Genomic DNA, 18025 nt, shown 5'->3' with positions numbered 1-18025 from the left:
CACATCACACATTGCATGACTTTGTAAATCCTGATTGAATCTGCATCTGAACGAGGGTGACTCCATAGGAGTCTGTTATTTGAGGTTGGCCAGACACAGGCTAGCACAAACACATCTGCTTCCTCTGACCTGAAGCCTGTGTCACACCCTCCTCCCCACCCGCGCACACGTGTGCATGGCATGGTGTGAAACTCACTGGCAGAAAGGACTAAGGAGGGTCCAGGATGTCTGATGGAGTGATTTTTGCCCTGATGGTCCCAGATCAGCACATTGCCCTTTAACTGGTTTGGGTCCTTGTAACCAATGGAATCAAAACCTGTTGCCTCCCCGTGTCGCAAGTATGCTTTCCAGGTTAACTTATGCCAGTGCCCAAGGCAGCAGCTGAACTTGGAGGAGAGTGAGGTCTGAAGCCAAGGGTGGGATAGAAAGGTAGAAGAAAGCAGGGTCTCAGAACTCATTCATGTGTTCTATTTTGAGTCACAGGGAGTTTGCCTTCTGCTTTGGGTAGAGATCTGGCTTTTTGGGGTGGGTGCATGTGCTCCTCTAGGGTGTGATATACATACATGAACTACATGTGTAAGATTATAGGAGAAATCGTTTTAAAATCGAGAAACATTTTAACAGTTTGGTTTCCTTCAGATGCCTTTGACAATGAACTCATCTTCAAAACACTCAAAGAAATCACCGAAGGGAAAACAGTACAGATTCCCGTGTATGATTTTGTCTCTCATTCCCGGTAAGTGACCTGCTCTGGGCTGGGCGTTGTTCCTTGTAGTTCCCCGAGCATTCCCGTTTGTCCAGAGTTGCAGCCAGGGTCCTCCCCTGTGTGGTACCCACTGCAGCCTGTTAGCATGTGCGTGGGTGGGCACGGCTTGGGGACTTTACCCAGCGCTTCCTGGGACCGTCTGCTCATCACGATTTGCTAACTCTGAAGGGACAAGGTCACGAATTTGGGCTCAGGTGAGGGACTACGTGTTTGTCCTGATTCACATCCCTGAGCTGTTGTTCCTGGAATAAGATGTAAAGGGGCTGCGCAGAGGACACAGGAAGAAGAACAAAGGAAACTGTTCTTTCTTCTCTCCTGGTTTACTTTGAGTTGGACCGTGCAGAGAGGTGTGAGGGCGCTGAGGTCACCAGAGCTGGGACACTGAACTCTCGGGAGAGCTTCTCAGTCCTGTCCCTTCTGCGGCTCTGTGTTTGTGCTCCTGACTAGGAGTGGAGGAGTGTGGCTTGACCTCCGTCCTGTCTTCCTTCCCTCTGCGTGGTTGCAGGGGGCTCCTGGCCAGACCCCCCCCAAATTCCTTCGAGCCTCCAGGGACTCTGCTCACTCAGGACTTCCCAGGCAGACGCTAAACTTCTGACTGGTATATCAACCGCACGTAGTCGCTCCATATTCTGGGCTACAAATCGCTCAGTAAGTGTTGTTTTCAGCCCATTGCTGTTTTGAAGGCTTCTCCCACCTGGTTATCATTCCGCCTTCTTCTTGATTCCTTGACTTCGTTCTCGCCAGTGGAATTTTTTATGTATTTATTTTTTTAACATTTATTCATTTTTGAGAGAGAGAGAGAGAGAGAGAGCATGAGCAGGGGAGGGACTGAGAGAAACGGAGACGCAGAATCTGAAGCAGGCTCTAGGCTCCGAGCTGTCAGCACAGAGCCTGACGCGGGGCTTGAACCCAAGAACCACGAGATCATGACCTGAGCCAAAGTCAGGCGCTTAACTGACTGAGTGCCCCTTGGGTGGAGTTTTTTTTTTTTTTTTTTTTAAATGGGAAATTAGATTTCATCTTTTACTACCACATATTTCTATAATTTTGTTTGGTTTAATGTAGTTTATTTTATTTTTTAAAAGTTAAGCCCAAGTTCGTTACCATATAGTGCAATAATGATTTCAGGAGTAGAACCCAGTGATTCATCACTTACAGATAACACTTGGTGCTCATCCCAACAAGTGCCCTTCTTAATGCCCCTCCCCCATTTAGCCCATCCCCCACTCAGCACCCCGCCAGCAACCCTTAGTTGGTTCTGTGTATTTAAGAGTCTGTTATGGTTTGTCTCCCTCTCTGTTTTTATATTTTTGCTTCCTTTCCCTTATGTTCTCTGTTTTTTATCTTAAATTCCACATATGAGCGAAAACATTTTTTTTGTCTTTCTCTAATTTCGCTCAACACAATACACTCTAGTTCAATCCATGTTGCTGCAAATGGCAAGATTTCATTCTTTTTGATGGCCGAGTAATATTCCATTGCATGTATAAATCACATCTGTACATTCATCTGTTGATGGCCAAATGTTTCTATAATTAAAAGCCCATCTTGAGGCGCCTGGTGACTCAGTCAGTTGAGTGTCTGACTCTTGATTTCGGATAAGGTCATGATCCTAGGGTCATGGGATCAAGCCCAGCACCTAGGTCCACACTAAGCTCAGAGCCTGCTTAAGATTCTCTCTCTGCCCGTTCCCCCCATCTTGTGTTTTCTCTCTCTCTCTCTCTCTCTCTTTCTCTCTCAAAAAAACCAAAACAAAACAAAAATCTGGAGTTCTGTCACTGTTCTAAGAGAATATCTTCTGACCTTACTCACCTGGTCCTTTATTGCTGTCATTTACACCCTACATTCTGCCACTTTGGCATTGTTCTAACAGTGCCTGCCTTGGAAATTAGACAGGAACCCAAGGGTCTAAGCTAAGAAGGAATCGAGGAGTGTTTATGGGAGGGAAGTTCAGTGCATCCTCTTGGGTTGGTAGCTGCTGGCTTCCCTGTGTTTGCACAGATAAACCTCTTGTCCTTTCTCTTTTATATAAAGTTTATTTATTTTGAGAGAGACGGAGACGATGTGAGTGGGGGAGGGGCAGAGGAAGATGGAGATTCCCAAGCAGGCTCCACACTGCCAGTGCAGAGCTCGATGCGGGGCTCGAACCCTTGAAACTGTGAGGTCATGACCTGAGCTGAAACCAAGAGCCGGACGCTTAACCGACTGAGCCACCCAGGCGCCCCTATTGGCTTTTTTTGGTTTTGTTTTTAGTTTTATTTATTTATTTATTTTGAGAGAGAGCGTGCGAGCCAGTGAGCATGAGCGGAGGAGGGACAGAGAGAGAGAGGGAGAGAGAGAATCCCCAGCGGGTTTCGCTCAGTCAGCATGGAGCCCGTCTCGGGGCTCGATCTCACCAACCGTGAGGTCATGACCTGAGCCGAAACCAAGAGCCAGACGCTTAACGGACTGAGCCACCCAGGCGCCCCGATGGATATATCGTCTTAAGGAACTTAAAAAATAATGCTTTATTCGGTTTTATTCACCGATGCCCGCGTGAGGAGTAAACCTTGCGGTGGTAATCAGGACTTCCCTTTCAGTGACTTTGGAGCAAGAGGCAGTAGGTGACAGTGCAGCGAAGGGTGGTTAGGACAGAGTCAGATGGTAAGAATGCTCTGAAAATGCAGGCAAGGCGCAACTCGGCCCACAGCCTCCCTTTAGCGCATTTGGCAACAGAACCCGCCCGGCCCGCCTTGCTTTTGAAAAGCCCTCTATTTGCTAATATCTGCCTTGGGCTACCCAGCCCTGTGGGGTAGGTGGTGATGCAGGACCCCTGCATCAGTGATGAGGGGGAGGGAGCAGCGCCCTGCAGCCCTGGACCCCACACGCCCTGACCCACGGCCACGGCCACGGCCACACCATGCCACGGCGCTTCTGCTAGCTGTAGGGGCCGACCCCACAGAGCTCGGGAGTCTTTCCTTCCCTGGAGATGCTTCCTCCCCTCTCTTCTCTTTACAACTTCCTTTCGCCTCCCTCCCTCCCTCCCTCCCTCCCTGCCGGCCCTTCGTCTCCTCTCCAGTTGCCTCAGGACAGCGGGGAAGGGGTAGGGTTGTTGGGAGAAAACTGTGAGGTTCTGTTTGTGAAAGCTCCGGGTTAGGTTCCATAAATGCCCGTGCACGAGAGCATTCCCCCCGACGCCTCCGGAGAAGAGAAGAAATCGCATCTGCTTCTGTCTGTCTCTGTTGTGCGTTCAACAAACAGCAGGCTGTTGATTCCAAGGAGAGGGATGATGGGCTTCGATTTCTGCTTTATGGCCAGAGCCCAGAAGAACTGGTCAAAGGGGACCTTTGCCCCGGTGCTGCTGGCCCTTTGGTGGGTCTTCAGTGGTGGTCCGAGGGCTCTGCCAGGCTGTGTTAGCTCTACCCCCTTTCGGTCCTGCTGTAGGAAAGGACCCCAGACTCCCAGACAGATGCTGTTCCTGCCCCGTTGCCCACCCTGCCCGGTTCGGCCCGTCATGCGCTCTGTGTTTTGCAGGAAGGAGGAGACGGTCACTGTCTACCCCGCAGACGTGGTGCTCTTTGAAGGGATCCTGGCCTTCTACTCCCAGGAAGTACGAGACCTGTTCCAGATGAAGCTTTTCGTGGACACAGATGCCGACACGCGGCTCTCCCGCAGAGGTGCGTTCTAGAAAGCCCCCAGTGGCCGCGTGGGTGGCCCAGCCCAGCCGAGTCCAATCAGCTCCAGGGCATCCTGCTGCCCAAACATTTGGTGACCTCTGAGAAGGGATTAGTCACCGTTTCGGATAACGGAAGGCTTGTGAGGTCACGGAGGTGAAACGAGAGGTTTACGTTTTGGTTTCGCTGGAAAAAGGTTTGGTTAAATGCCCAGTTCTTACTGGCTTTCCCACAGGCATCGTAATCTACACCGGAGCTAACTGTAGGAGGTGTAGGTGCAGGAGTGCCCTGTGCCTGTGGCACCAGGCTGCTTCTCTAGCCCTTGATTTTCCAGAAAGCTCTGTGGAGGTTTTGTCATTCTGTCCAGCCGGCTGTGGAGCAAAGTCGGTCGGTCAGTTCCTCTGCAGGGCTCTTTGGGAGTGTGCCTGTGCGAGTCCCCATGCCAGGGGGTCCCAAGGACACAGAACTGCCCTTCGGTGGAGAGGAGAGCCCTTGCCTCCACCAGAGGGATTGGGAAGCTTCATGCAGGGTGTGGTAGAGTGATGGCGAGACAACCCAAGAAGTCACATGGTGCAAATATAGACACACGGGGTTCGTGCATTCATTTCTAGAGACACTAGAAATTGCTTGATGCAGATTGTGGGGACTGTGGTTTCTGATTTGCTTCCTGGCAGAGGAGAGGGAGGTACCAAGGGGTTTTGAGCAGGGGTGGGGAGGGGAGGGCTGGGGGGCTTTGGGAGGGGTGAGAAGGTACCAGCAGAGTTAGGAAAGGACACCCCCCATGGGGGCGGCGGGTGGGGGCGAGGAAGGCTTCGAGTCCCCATCGTGTGGAAGAGGAACATGACCTAGGAAGTGACAAGGTGGCTCCTAGTCACAGAGCAAATCCTGGGCACTTTGGAGTTTTGTAAGCTCCAACCCAGAGCCTTCTGACCTCAGGGCCTGTGACATTTTCTCTTCTCGGTTCACAAAACCAACTTGGGGTTTATCTCCATCAGTCCTCTCACGGCAAGAACTATAAGTGAAACCAGCAGAATCCAGGGAAATGAGTTTTGCCCTCCCAAGTAGTAGTGTCTACACTCTACTAAGTGAGTTGTTGTTACACTTCCACTCCCAGGTGGGGTTGGGGAGGGGTAGAACTCCATGATGGATAAAAGGAGACTAGGAGGCCCGTATTCTAGCCCCATAGCCTCCAGCTACCTTTGTGACTTCGGTGGCCCTTGTGACTCCTGTAACCTCCCAGGCTTGGGTTTCTTTATGAGGGAGGCAAGCCTGTTTTTTGGGTCAGGACTCTGGCCAGGTAAGAAGTTCCGTGGTCTTTTTTAGTAGATAATCGAGGCCTGAGGCTGACGGTCCATCACACAGCTGTCCCAGGGCCTGGTTTATCACCTCAGTCCCCAAAGCCAGGTGATCTGCTGGATGTCCCCATCAGTCTGCCAAATCAGGGAAGCAGTATGATGCTCCAGGGGAAGAAATTGGAATCAGAGGAACTGGACTTAAATCCTGATTTCACCATTTCGTAGACGTGTGACCTCGGGCAGGTTATGCATTAACTTCTTTGTCCCTCATAAATCGGAATCACCCCAGTGGTCGATCATGTCAAGATCACAACCCCTGGGTTGTGATGATCAGAGGTAACGTGGGTAGAATGCCGGGTGGCGCATTAGTTGGTAACAATTGCTGGGTTAGATCGGAAGTCCGCTTTGATAGATGGTAGGTGTTCTGTTTTCCTGAGTTTTCCTGGCGGGACTAGTCGGAACCTGTGAGCGGTCACATTCTCACAAGCTGGGATGCGAGGCTGATACCATCATTTGGGGACTGAAGTTATGCTTGAGGGAGCAGGACGTGTGAGGTGTGGCACAGGGGATGAGGACCAAGATTTGGGAATAGAGAATTCAGCGCCCTTGGAAATCAGACGACCTTGGCCTTTAATTCAAACAGATCATCATGGCGCCGATGACACAGAAAATTCTCCCTTGCTCTCTGGTGCTGGGATCCTTCTGTGACAGTGAGGATGGTGGCCTCCTGTGGGTTTCTCTGGGTCGGTTCACTGACCCCTGCAGGGAGGCTTCCACTTTCTCTCCTATGCCTTCCGTCTTCTCAGGTCACCTGCTGGAGAGTTACTCTCCTGGTGGACTTTCAGGGCCTTTCCACATGCTGTTTCTACAAACTCTGTCCGCATAGGACCAAAACCATGCCTGGCATGTGCTTTGGGGGATGGGAGGGTGTGGGGTAAGGGAGAGGGTGGGTTAGTCAGGAGCAGCTGCTGGGCCTGAGAACATTCCTGGAGACTTGAGTTGGTGCCGCAGTTTCACCCTTCTGTGTGTCATACTTCCTGGGCCAGTGACCCTTATGATCAAAGTTGGCCTTCCTGTGGGAGGGGGGATTTGCCTTTGGTCCACGCAGCCTTGGAAAGACTTCCCTCCATCCCATGGGAACCCCTTGTACTTTGGGGAATTGGCTTCTTCCAGCCTTCACCTTCCCTCCGTGTGTGTTATTGACTCCCACCCACCCTTGAACTCAGGGACAGGGAAGAACTGAGGCAGGGGTCCAAGGTCCCCTGACACCTACTCTCTCTCCTGCCATAATTCTCTATGTCCGGTTCCCATAGCACCAGGGCTCTGGTGGATGGTCAGTCTCTTCTATTGCTAGAGTAACACATCTCCTCAACTAATTAAAACAAAATTTTTTTTTAATGTTTATTTTTGAGAGAGACAGAGCACGAGCAGGGGAGGGGCAGAGAGAGAGGAAGTTACAGAATCTGAAGCAGGCTCCAGGCTCTGAGCTGTCGGCACAGGGCCCAATGTGGGGCCTGAACTCATGAACCGTGAGATCATGACCTGAGCCGAAGTCGGACGCTCAGCCAAATGAGCCACCCAGGTGCCCCTTGACTAATTTTTAAAGTGAATTGGCTTAACCACCAAGGAATTGTATTTATCCTGGGGCCTTCTGAATTTCGTTCTTGGCTTTGGCTGACCAGAAGGAGCACTTTGGAAAGGCTGCCGTGGAAGCCAGGCGGGGAAGGTGAGCGGACGTGTAGTGAGTTTCCTGCTCTTCACCCCCCTCCTCTGAAAGGGTCTTTCCTGGCCAAGCGAATGTGCCGAGGTCAGAGTGATCATCAAGGAGCTGGTTTGGAGTCCCTGCAGTTTCCGGTCTGTGCCAAGACCTTGTGGTGACTCAGTGCTTGGCTTGGCCCCGTTTCCTGACTTCGCCCGAGGAGCCAGGGCAGTTCCGCGCAGTGTTGTTTGGGCTCAGGGAGGGGTCCCGGGCTGTTGAAGGCGATAACGCGGTGGAAGCTTCTCCGAGAGCGGAGGTGGGTGATGCCTTTTGAATTTGCACATTCCCCGTGTCTGGGCAACATCCTCACCCATTTCCTGTTTCCTTTTCCAGGGCAGAAACTGTAGGAGGGCTCCTCTCCGTCTTCCCTGTTGCTCCCTTCTCCGCTGTGTCTTCCCACGGGTACCTCTCCCTGTGTTCCTAAGTGATGACTTTGAGAAAGTCTCTGCGTATCACTGTCTCTGTTTTCCAGTTCAGGAAAATGAGGTGCAGAAAGGTTGAATAACTTGTCTAAGGTCACAGAGAGGTAAGAGTGGGGTCAGGATTCAAGTGCAGGGCAGTTTTGCCTGCGTTGCTCTGGATGGTGGACGGGGAGGCAGCTCTGGGCCGCAGAGCTGGCTCCCCGTGACTCTCCTGCTCCATCCGCTTTCTCTCCGGCCCTCACTCGGTGACGCTGCGGGTGAAGCTCTGTGGTCTGCCGGTTACAAGGGAGCTGCAGGCCGGGGCCCAGGGCCGTGGCACAGCTACGGGAGAGCCCGTGTGCCCGTGTGTGCACGTCTGGGGGGGAGGTGGGGCAGGACAACGGTTCCCAGGCTGCTTAAAGCCGCCAGCACTTGTGTGATGCTTTGCATGGGAAACAAACCCACATCGGGCTTTTGCAGGGCTTTCAAGTAAAAGCTGTCCAAGTGCGGGCGTGTGTTTGTTTTTTTCCCCAGCTCTGATAACCCTTTGCTCCGGCTTCCTTTATTCTTTGTACTTTACCTGGAGACGTGAAGAATTGGAGGCCACGCTGCCTGTGTGTTTTGGCCGAGGGGAGCTCGTTAGCCGGCGTGCCAGGGCTCTCGAGGCCTGTGGGGGTGAGCCACGTGGCCGCCCTTGGGCCTTCTTCGTGGCCGAGCTGCCGGGCCCGAGTCAGAATGCCCGGGAGCACCACTTCCTGGCTGGGGAGTCCCGGGGGGGGAGGGGGCAGCGGGCGACCAGGAGGGGCTCTGAGGCAAGTGGTGACGCATTAGCGGCCAACCAGCCATCTTGTGACCAGGGCTCAGGCGGGAAAACGTCCTTGTAAGTTGCGGAGCTGGTGGAAAGGTCAAGTGGTGGTAGCGGTATCACGTGACTCTCTGGAGTGTGGTCTTCGAGACCGTGTTCTAGCCATCTAATCTCACGGACGTCATGCCAGCCCGAATCCTAACCACGACCGCCCTTGCCCTGCGCGTGCCTGTGTGCGGGGGTGCGTGGAAGCACAGAATTATCTGGAGACGTTGCTTTCCAGAAGTTCACTCACAAGTGTTCCCCGGTTTGTTTGCAGTGAGTTTCATCCCCTGCTGTGTCTGTAACTTGAGAAATGGTTGAGTCGAGGGGCCTCTGCAGATGGTTGTTGATGGTAGGACCCCGCCTTGGGGTGGGGGTGGAAGATGGAGGAACTGGGGGGCTAACATTTAAGACGGCCCCTGTAGGGCGGGGCCGTTTTCACCAAGAGATTCTCCTTCCAAACTCTCACTGCTGACTTTGGGGGAAACCGAGGATCAGGGTGGTTAGCGATGGAGCGGAAAACTAAGATTCCAGTCCCTCAGGGGGTCAGACCTTTTTCTGCTTTGTTTTGTTTTGTTTTCACTTTTTAAAATGTTTGTTTTTGAGACACAGAGAGACAGAGCACAAGTTGGGGGAGGGGCAGAGAGAGAGAGAGAGAGAGAGGGAGACACAGAATCTGAAGCAGGGTCCAGGTGCTGAGCTGTCGGCACAGAGCCCGATGTGGGGCTCGAACCCATGAACTGTGAGATCACGACCTGAGCCGAAGTTGGACGCTTAACCCACTGGGCCACGCAGGCGCCCCAGACCTTTTTCTGTTTTTTTGACAACAGACTCTGTTAAAATAATAAAGGTGTTTGACGAAAGCCCCTGGCTAACACTGCCCGAGAGGAAGAAGGGAGGCGATGGTGAGTCCCTCTGGGTGGCCACACCATCTCTAAAACCATGCTTTTCTCATCTTTCACTAAGTGGTTTTCTCTTGGCAAACCTCTATGCTGGAGGTTAGCAGGAATGGCCGACCCAGCAGCTGGACCCTCTGCCTGCCCTCCACCCTGGGGGGGCTGGAAGGTGGGGGGAGCCGGGTGTGTAAGGTGGTACATCAGTAGGTCAGTGGCCTGTGCACAGGTAAGTAAGTGCGAGGGGACGGCTCAAGGTGTGCGCGGGGCTCCTTTGCTGGGGAGTCCTGCCACCTCTTGGGGCCCCATCTACTTCCTGTTACGAGCTCTGTAGGACTGTCCTGCTTTTTATGTCGTTCACACTGAAATTTTATTCGGGTCCAACGCTGCTCGAAACACGAAGACTGTTGGCTTAGGCTGGACGGCCTTTGGTCATAGCCACGTGTGACGATAGCAATAAAAATGTAACTTGTTTTTCTTGAAGCTGCTGCCGACCTGCTCTTGGTCAAGTCTCTCGGGAATCCGGGCTGTGAATCATCCAGATCAATCGTGGAGTCCGTGTGAGCTGGGTCTGCCTCCTGAAGGGCAGACATGTGTCGGCTCGTGCACCATTTTCTTGATTCTTGTTTTTCCTTTTCTTATAGTATTAAGGGACATCAGCGAAAGAGGGAGGGACCTTGAGCAGATTTTATCTCAGTACATTACGTTCGTCAAGCCTGCCTTTGAGGAATTCTGCTTGCCAGTGAGTTGCGTCCTTGGTTTGTTTTTTGTTGAATTTAGAACGTAAAACCTGATCGTACCAGTAAAGCTACATAAGTTGACGGAGCCCCCAGCCTGAATCCCATTCCTCTCTGAGTGATCCTCTATCCCGAAGCCCCATGAAAGGGCAGCCTTTGGGGCTCTGTGTGCTACCACTGTGTTCCCCAGGAGCTGTCAGAGTGGTCCTTCAGGGTCCCGCTGTCTGATTCCAGCAAGCTCTGCTCTTGTTGCTTGGCGGCCTCAAGGTGTGAGGGTGCGTCATGTCTCAGCACAGACTCGGCCATCTGGATCTTCAAAAGGTCTATGATGGTTGCCGTGTTGGTGCAGGGAGGGCTCAGCTACCAGATACTTCCTTCTGAATCTCTTCTGCCACGACATCGAGCCCCCGCTTTGAGCTTGTCTTTGGCCCCTGTGTAAGTTCCCGTATGGGAAGTGTCCCACCATGTAAGCTTCCATACTTCTGCCCTAGTATAGATTCATTTTTCCTCCTGTGGCAGCTGGGAACTCTCTGGTGGGTGGCTTTCAGAGAAGGAAGGTTGAAGATACGGGGAATTTTTAGGCTTTAGTGCATCAGCCCTCAGCCTCCTGAGGACAGACAGGTGAATGTTGAGAGGCGACCACCAGGGACAAAAGGTGTGGAGTGGTGGGAGGTTAGTGGTGGAGGAAAACGCAGGAGATGACGTCGTTTGACAGGGAGAAACGTTTAACTCAGGAGACTTCTGTACCTGTATGTATCATGTGTCTTCCCCGGGTTGGTCTCCCCATGGTCTAACTCCCTAACAATTTAATCATTAGGCTGTAAGACAGAGTGGGGAGATGTTGGGACTTAGTCTGATCTTGGGTGATCTCTTTTGAGAGAGTGGAATATGAGGGCATTGAGAAGAGGTGTAGAGTGAGGCTGAGTGTGGGAATTTCTCTGTTTCTCCTGGTAATTAACTTCTTTCTTTCTCCTGGAAAAATAGGATCTCCAACTATCTGTTCCTTTAAGTCTGTTAGTGGGGTTTTGCGTCAAAGCAGACAAGACTTTTTGTTTCAGATCGGGGACAGGTGGACTTTCTGAGTCAGCCTGAGTAACGCTGATGCCCTGTTCATTCCCCCAGAGAGGATTGGGTCACAGGATCAGGTTTCTGGGTAGAGAGCACAGGGGGCTGAGAAGCCAGGAAATTCTATCCATCCATCTATCTGTCGGAGGACTTCTGCTCTTTTCAACTTAAAAATAACCCATGGTAAACTTGTGACTATACATAAATTAGAGGTAACTGCCAATTTTCTGCTGTTTAACTTAGTTGTAATGGAGCTTAAAGTTCTGCACGTTTCCTGGGTGGTTTCTACTTTTTCCAGCCACTCTGTGCTCAGAGAAGATCAGGTCATTCCCACGTAAGCCAGGAGCTCGGACCTGATAAATTGCCTCCTTCGGGTTGGGTTTGGGCCGGACACACATGAATCTGAATGGTTTCTGTGTAGAAGCTGCCTGGAGTAAAGATGTCCATGGTCCGAAGTCATGGTCATGTGGTCTTAACCTAAACTTGGGTCATACACCAGGACATAGTTATTTGTAAATTGGTCCACAAAATCTCAGTAAAATAAAAAAGCAAAAACAAAAACAAAAAAGGGAATGCTTCGAATTGTGGCTTTACTTCCCCCCCCCCCCCCAAGTGTGATAACAGAGCCAGTGAAAGTGGTCATCAGTGGGGGTTGTTTTTCCGGGGTTTACCCTTGTGTTAGGGTTCATGGTGTCACCTCTCAGACTGTGTCCACACGTCCAAGGTGAACTGCTTCCCTTTTCAGTTGGGTTTTTCTAATTCATATTTTTCTTAGTAGGGAGAAAGCAATTACGAGTTTCGTTTCAAAGACCACGTTCTCTGTAGGTCATAAGCTTAAACTGTATTAAATATTAGTAATGAGAAATCAAGAGAAAGCTGATGTATTGTAGTTTAGAGAAAGGGACTGGAAGATAATTATGCCACCGTGTGGGGTCAGTAGTAGGAAGGCTGACCCTTTCCCCTTAGCCTCACATTGACAGGGGTGTGGGCCCGCTTCTCTGGAACCCCCCTGTAATGCATTGTGAATATCTTTCTCCACAGACAAAGAAATACGCTGATGTGATCATTCCTAGAGGTGCAGATAATCTAGGTGAGTGGTGGTCGAGGGTCCTCTCGTAGGGCATCACTTCTGTTCTACCCTTTGTCAATCAGACTTTGGGACAGGATGTGGTGACCAGACGGCTCATGGACAGGGCCGAACCACTGGTCTGCTATTGGGAGCCAGAAAGAAATTTCTGCCTACATGCCTGGCCTTGGGGACAGGCCCCTTTGCATATGTGTGTGTGTGTGTGTATCTGTGTGTGCACAGCGACCAATGGGAACTCGTGCTTCTCTGGTAGAAACCAGAGGGCTGGAGACTGTCTCTTGCTGTCACTCCCATGACAGTGGGATGACACTCGATGACAGAGGCCTCCCATGGAGTCCACCCTTCAGCCAAAACACAGTCCCTTAATTTAATTTAGAGTGACCGACTATCCAGGTATCGTTTATCTGTTGGTTTGGACTGGTCTAAGAAGTAGGGGTAGCTCTGGACTGAGGCAGGCTGGGGCACAGTTGATCTGTAAGAAGACTGCCATTCTCTTTTTCATTGATTTCAATTTTCCCCCCATTTAAAAAGTTTTGTTTTTGTTTTTTGCTGAGCCATTTGGGAGTCTATTACAGCGATAACTGTTTCACAGTGTTTTGGTGTGTTTTTTTTTTTTTTTTTTTTTTAGTAATATTTATTGTCAGGTTAGCTAACATACAGTGTATACAGTGTGCTCTTGGTTTTGGGGGTAGATTCCCGTGATTCATCCCTTACATACAACACCCAGTGCTCATCCCAACAAGTGGCCTCCTCAATGCCCCTCACCCATTTTCCTTACTACCTGCCCTCCCCCCACCCCCAATCAACCTTCAGTTTGTTCACTGTAATTTAAGAGTCTCTTATGGTTTGCCTCCCTCTCTGTTTCAGACTGTTTTTTCCTCTTCCCTTCCCCCAGGGTCTTCTGTTACGTTTCTCAAGTTCCACATTTTAATTAAAAAAAAAAAATTTATTTTTAATGTTCATTTATTTTTGAGAGAGACCGACAGAGTGCAAGTGGGGGAGGGGTAGAGAGAGAAGGAAACACAGAATCTGAAGCAGACTCCAGGCTCTGAGCTGTGAGGCTCAGAGCCTGAGGTGGGGCTTGAACCCACAAACCGTGAGATCATGACCTGAGCCAAAGTCGGACGCTTAACTGACCGAGCCACCCAGGCAACCCGTCACTGTGTATTTCTTAAACAGGAGGGCATTTTCATTCATAGCCGCAGAACACCCATCACATTCTGGAAAGTGAACATGGGGACAATCTCTTTTGGCAGTTCTGAGGAGAAAGGCCCCGTGGTTTTGTAGAACGGCCCTCGGTTTGGGTTTGTTTCCTCATGATTGCATTCGCTTTCTACCACCTGGAGAAGACCGCACAAGAGCTGTCCTGTTCCTTGTGCATCGTCTCAGAAAGCACTTGATGCTTGTTCCGATTTTGGTGACGCTGACACATTAATCACTTGCTTGAGACGTAGAATTTATTTCTAAAGCTGAGAAAAGAGAGTCCCATGTTGCATTTCCTTTGGAGGAAAGCGCCTTCTGCGGGCTCAGCCTCTTCGGGATGGGGAGCTGGTGGGTTCCCTGTTAGAAGGGTTGTCTCCTCTCTGCCCTGCGTCCCTCACGCTGCCACCCTCTGCCCCACAGTGGCCATCAACCTCATCGTGCAGCACATTCAGGACATCCTGAACGGAGGGCTCTCCAAACGGCAGACCAATGGCTATCTCAACGGCTACATCCCGTCACGCAAGCGGCAGTCCTCGGAGTCCAGCAGCCGGCCGCATTGACCCCTGTCTCCCCCCGACCCGGCCCCTACCTTCAAGAGACAGGAGGAGGGATCAGGAGGCGGTGTTCATCTGTACACGTGGTTTCCTATGACATTGCTGTATTTAAGAAAACACCATGGAGGTCACATGCCTTTGGTTTTTCTTTCTCTGTTTTTGTTTCTTTTTGTGCTTTGGAGCGGCGCAATGAAACCGAATTTGACCCTGAGCTTAAATGACAAACTGTGCCAACTACTACTGGTGATGCCTAATTATGAATCCAACGTGTAACCAGTTATAAATACATATATATATATAAAAGGATCTATTTTTGTGTAAATGTACAAATACTGTAAAGCTGTTTGCTGTAAGTATTCTGCAGGAGGGCCTGTACTTGAGTGTCTGGGGGCTCGAGCTGGAGTCTAGGTCCAGTGGGGATTGCCCTTGTGATGCCCTTGTGATGGATCCAGGCGGGGCAGGCTCAGGCCCCGGTGTGGGAGGCTCGAGTGGCTCTGAGTGCCTGTGCCACTCAGTGACAGTGGAGTTGGGAGCCTTGGGTTGTCCCCCTGCCACAGTGCCACCTTCCCGGAGCAGGAGCTCTGTGACACGTCGACAAGAGATACCCCCTTCTTCTTTCCTCCTTCTTCTTTTTTTTTTTTTTTTTGAGTGGAAATTAGGCAAGACCTCAGCTCAAAAATCAAACTCAGGGAAGAGGCCCACTGAAGAGAAACAAGTCTTCTGTGTTTTCTTCTTGCCCGATGCCCCACCTCTGGCCGCCTGGTAGCTCAGGGTTTCCTTCCTTAGCCACCCAGGCTCTCCGAAAGCCAGCGCCGCCTCTCTCTCCTTCCTTGACAGGGATTTGATGGAATCATTTCCTGGTAAAATATGGGGAGGAGAGAGTAGCAAGGTACCTACTGTAGCGTCCGAGGAAACACTGGTTCCTCCCGCCTCCCGGGGACGTCTACGGTTAGATTCCCTGGGCCTTTTCCCAGATTGCAGAGCACAGGTGGCCTCTTGAGTTCGGGCTTCAGAGGAGGGCTTCTGCTAGCAGCAAGACACCTGGCGGCCCCTCACAGGGTGGCGACAGCCCTGCAGGGGTTATTCACCGAGATGCGGGGCTTGGCTGCCGGATGAGGACAGCACGCACTTTCCAGCAGGAATTGTCACTCGCAGCGTGACAGTCGCCATAGTTCCTGGGTAGAGAGTTCCACCTTTCCTGAGGGCTCCCTCTCTGGGAGAAGTACAGATCCCTGATGATCCTTGCTGGATGGGGGGCAGGAAGTGGGGGGGACTAGGTGAGACCGAGACTGAGGAGTGTAGAGTCCTAAAGCCTCAGCTTTTAACTGCAGATGAGTCAGAGGCCTGCATTTCTTCCTCGACCTTCTCAGTGCTTGGGAGGCCACGGCCCGAAACATTTTGGGGAACCCTCTCCCTCCATTGCTGTCCTAGCCCATTGGAACTGTTCAGGTAAACCTGACACAGCCACTCTCCCGCCACACCGCACTGCCCCCGAGACTTAAACCGCTGTCCAATTTGATTCCCCCTTTCTGGATTCCATTGGACTCTAATGCTGTTTTGCTGTTTCAAAAGAGTCAAACCTTCTCCCCGGCAGAGCTTTGCCACCCCTGAGTCATCCAGGAGACCGCAGCAGGCTCTGGAGGGAGCAGGGGAAGGCTCTCCGAGGTGCCCACGTTGAAGGCCAGTTCTGGATGTCTCAGAGTCCGTATTATCTTTCTCGTCATGCCTTTGACAGTTCTGACATGAAGCGTGGGTGGCAGGCCTGGGTTAGGATCCTGAGGACCCAAGGCCTCGTGCCTTGATGGGGCCTCTCTGTGCCCAGGGGCAGCCCACTCCTGTCTGGGGGAGCCTTGGCCTTCCGGTGGGTAGCACATTCAACTTTACTTGAAGCTCCCAGGTGCCAAACCATTTAGTGCCTTGGCTGTCTGTCCCACTGCCTTGGAAGATGGATTCTTCTCATCTCTGAGCCTTGACTTTCTTAGCTGCTTCCTCATCTACCTGTGGTGTTGGGACCAAGCCTCCAGTGTCTCTGCTGGGAAACAGTGCTAGGCCTGCCTTGCCTCCAGTAAAACTGTCACCAGGTCTTGGTGGCTTGGCTGGGGGCACTGGGGCAAGGGAGGGAGGAGTCTGTCCCTGTGTGGCCACCCCAGCATTTAGTCAACAGAGTATCTGAGCTTGAGCCTTCTATCTGGCAAATCCTGGACTTGGTGTGTTGAGAGCCCTGGGATCTCTGATTCCACTGGTGAGTCAGGGGTAGGATCATTAGGCCAGAGACCATGACCTGAGTCCTGTGGGTCTTGTCTGCAGCCCAGGGAGGAGGGACCGACAAGCAGGGTGGGGATGATGTTGGTCATGTGTGCACGGGAGTCCCGTGGCTTCAGAGCTGCCCAATGGTGCTTGCTTCTTTTCCCCACCCCTGCCCAGGTATTATCCACAGACCAAGTGTTTAGGGAACACACATCCAAGCTTCGTGTCATGGGAAGGCCTGACCTCCTACTCTTTCGCGCTAATAGAACTTGTGCTGACCCGGGTTTCTTTTCCTTGGGCAGCCGGAGGCCAGTGGGGACAGAGAGGTTGGAGTCTGTGTAAGGAACACGCAAGTGTTTGGACCTCAGGTGTCCTTTGGAGTGCCTAAGGTAGGCCCTCGAGGTGGGCCCCTGAACAGGCCAGGGGGCGGGTGCAGGAAAGGGTCTCCTGTTCACCCTTCAGAACCAATCATTCCCCAACAGCCCGCTCCGGTCTCAGCCGCGGATGCTGCCCACCCGCCCCTGCCGGGCTTAGCACTGGACGCTTGTCCCCAGGCCCAGGGCGGGTTGCCAGTCTCTCATGAGGTCACTAGGTCAGGCTGAAGGCTTGTGTATTCCCCCGAGCAGGTGGGAACCAGCAGGGACTGGAGCCCAGTTGGTTTGTGGAGCCCCTCCTTTGCTGACCTGGTACAGCTTCCCCGATTTAGCACCCCTGACCTGTGCTGGCACCGAAGGCCCGCGGAGGGAACTAGTAGATTCTTGCAGGGAAATGTTTCTGCCCTGGAGTCTCCCACCTGCCTGTCAGCGACTCCAGCACCAAGGGACCGTGCTGGGGTCAGTAGCCTAGGGCAGGTTTGGGATCGCAGGGCTGTGCTTCTGGGAAGGGCCGGCTGGACTTCGGTCTAACGCTGCCTTTCCCCTGTCTCAGGGTGGGGTGGGGGCAACAGGCTTGGTGTCAGTGAAACAAGGGAGACAGCAGGTTGGGAAAAGGCCTGGAGTCAGTCTGGGGCTCAGAGTGCTCTTTGATCTTTGGTGTCTGGGCCCCATGCTGCCCTCCTGGGCCTCCAGGTGGCTGGCCTTCAGATCAGCTTCCTTGCTGCAGTTAGAGGTCACGAGTGCCTAGCTGGTCCTGCCTCAGGAACAGGGTGAGTAGCTAAATAAAGACGTAGGCATTTTTTGTTTTGGGTTTGTTTTTTTTTTCTTTCAGATACTTGGTCTTCCTCCCTTTCTTTCTACCGCCCTGCCTTTATTGTTAGTAGTTAACAAAAATGACCGCATACTATGTACTTTGCTGTAAATAAAGTCTGAACGGAAAAAGAGCCAATTCTTGTCTCCTTTGTGAGGTTTGGGCAGGAGGAGCGGTGACTGAGGCCAGTGGCGGAGGGCACGCGGCCTGCCGTCACTAAGCCGCTCAGTCCCCGGCAGTCCTGGGCCGGACCCCAGACCGCAGCTGGCCTGGGATCCTGGACAGACGTACACCTGGGCATTTCTCCTGGTCCCTGTCCCTGTCCCCGAAAGC

The 18025-nt window shown here is 52.1% G+C and overlaps 1 protein-coding gene across 3 annotated transcripts in view; it reads left to right on the top strand.

Annotated features, from left to right (window-relative positions):
- UCK2 (uridine-cytidine kinase 2) overlaps window positions 1–17830 on the top strand; it is an 81359-nt gene extending 63529 nt beyond the window's left edge. For all 3 annotated transcript variants that reach the window (XM_023248101.2, XM_019822244.3, XM_045049251.1), the window contains exons 3-7: window positions 640–736; window positions 4280–4422; window positions 10259–10356; window positions 12458–12506; window positions 14127–17830. In XM_023248101.2, the coding sequence (XP_023103869.1) occupies window positions 640–736; window positions 4280–4422; window positions 10259–10356; window positions 12458–12506; window positions 14127–14266 (527 nt within the window). In that variant the 3' untranslated portion in view covers window positions 14267–17830. The remainder of the gene's footprint in view (window positions 1–639; window positions 737–4279; window positions 4423–10258; window positions 10357–12457; window positions 12507–14126) is intronic.
- Window positions 17831–18025: the final 195 nt, after the last annotated feature.

The sequence above is a fragment of the Felis catus genome, chromosome F1 (genome assembly GCF_018350175.1).
Source record: "Felis catus isolate Fca126 chromosome F1, F.catus_Fca126_mat1.0, whole genome shotgun sequence".
Taxonomy (NCBI): Eukaryota; Metazoa; Chordata; class Mammalia; order Carnivora; family Felidae; genus Felis; species Felis catus.
Note: the sequence above shows the minus strand (reverse complement) of the source record. Positions and strands in the feature narration are given on the sequence as shown.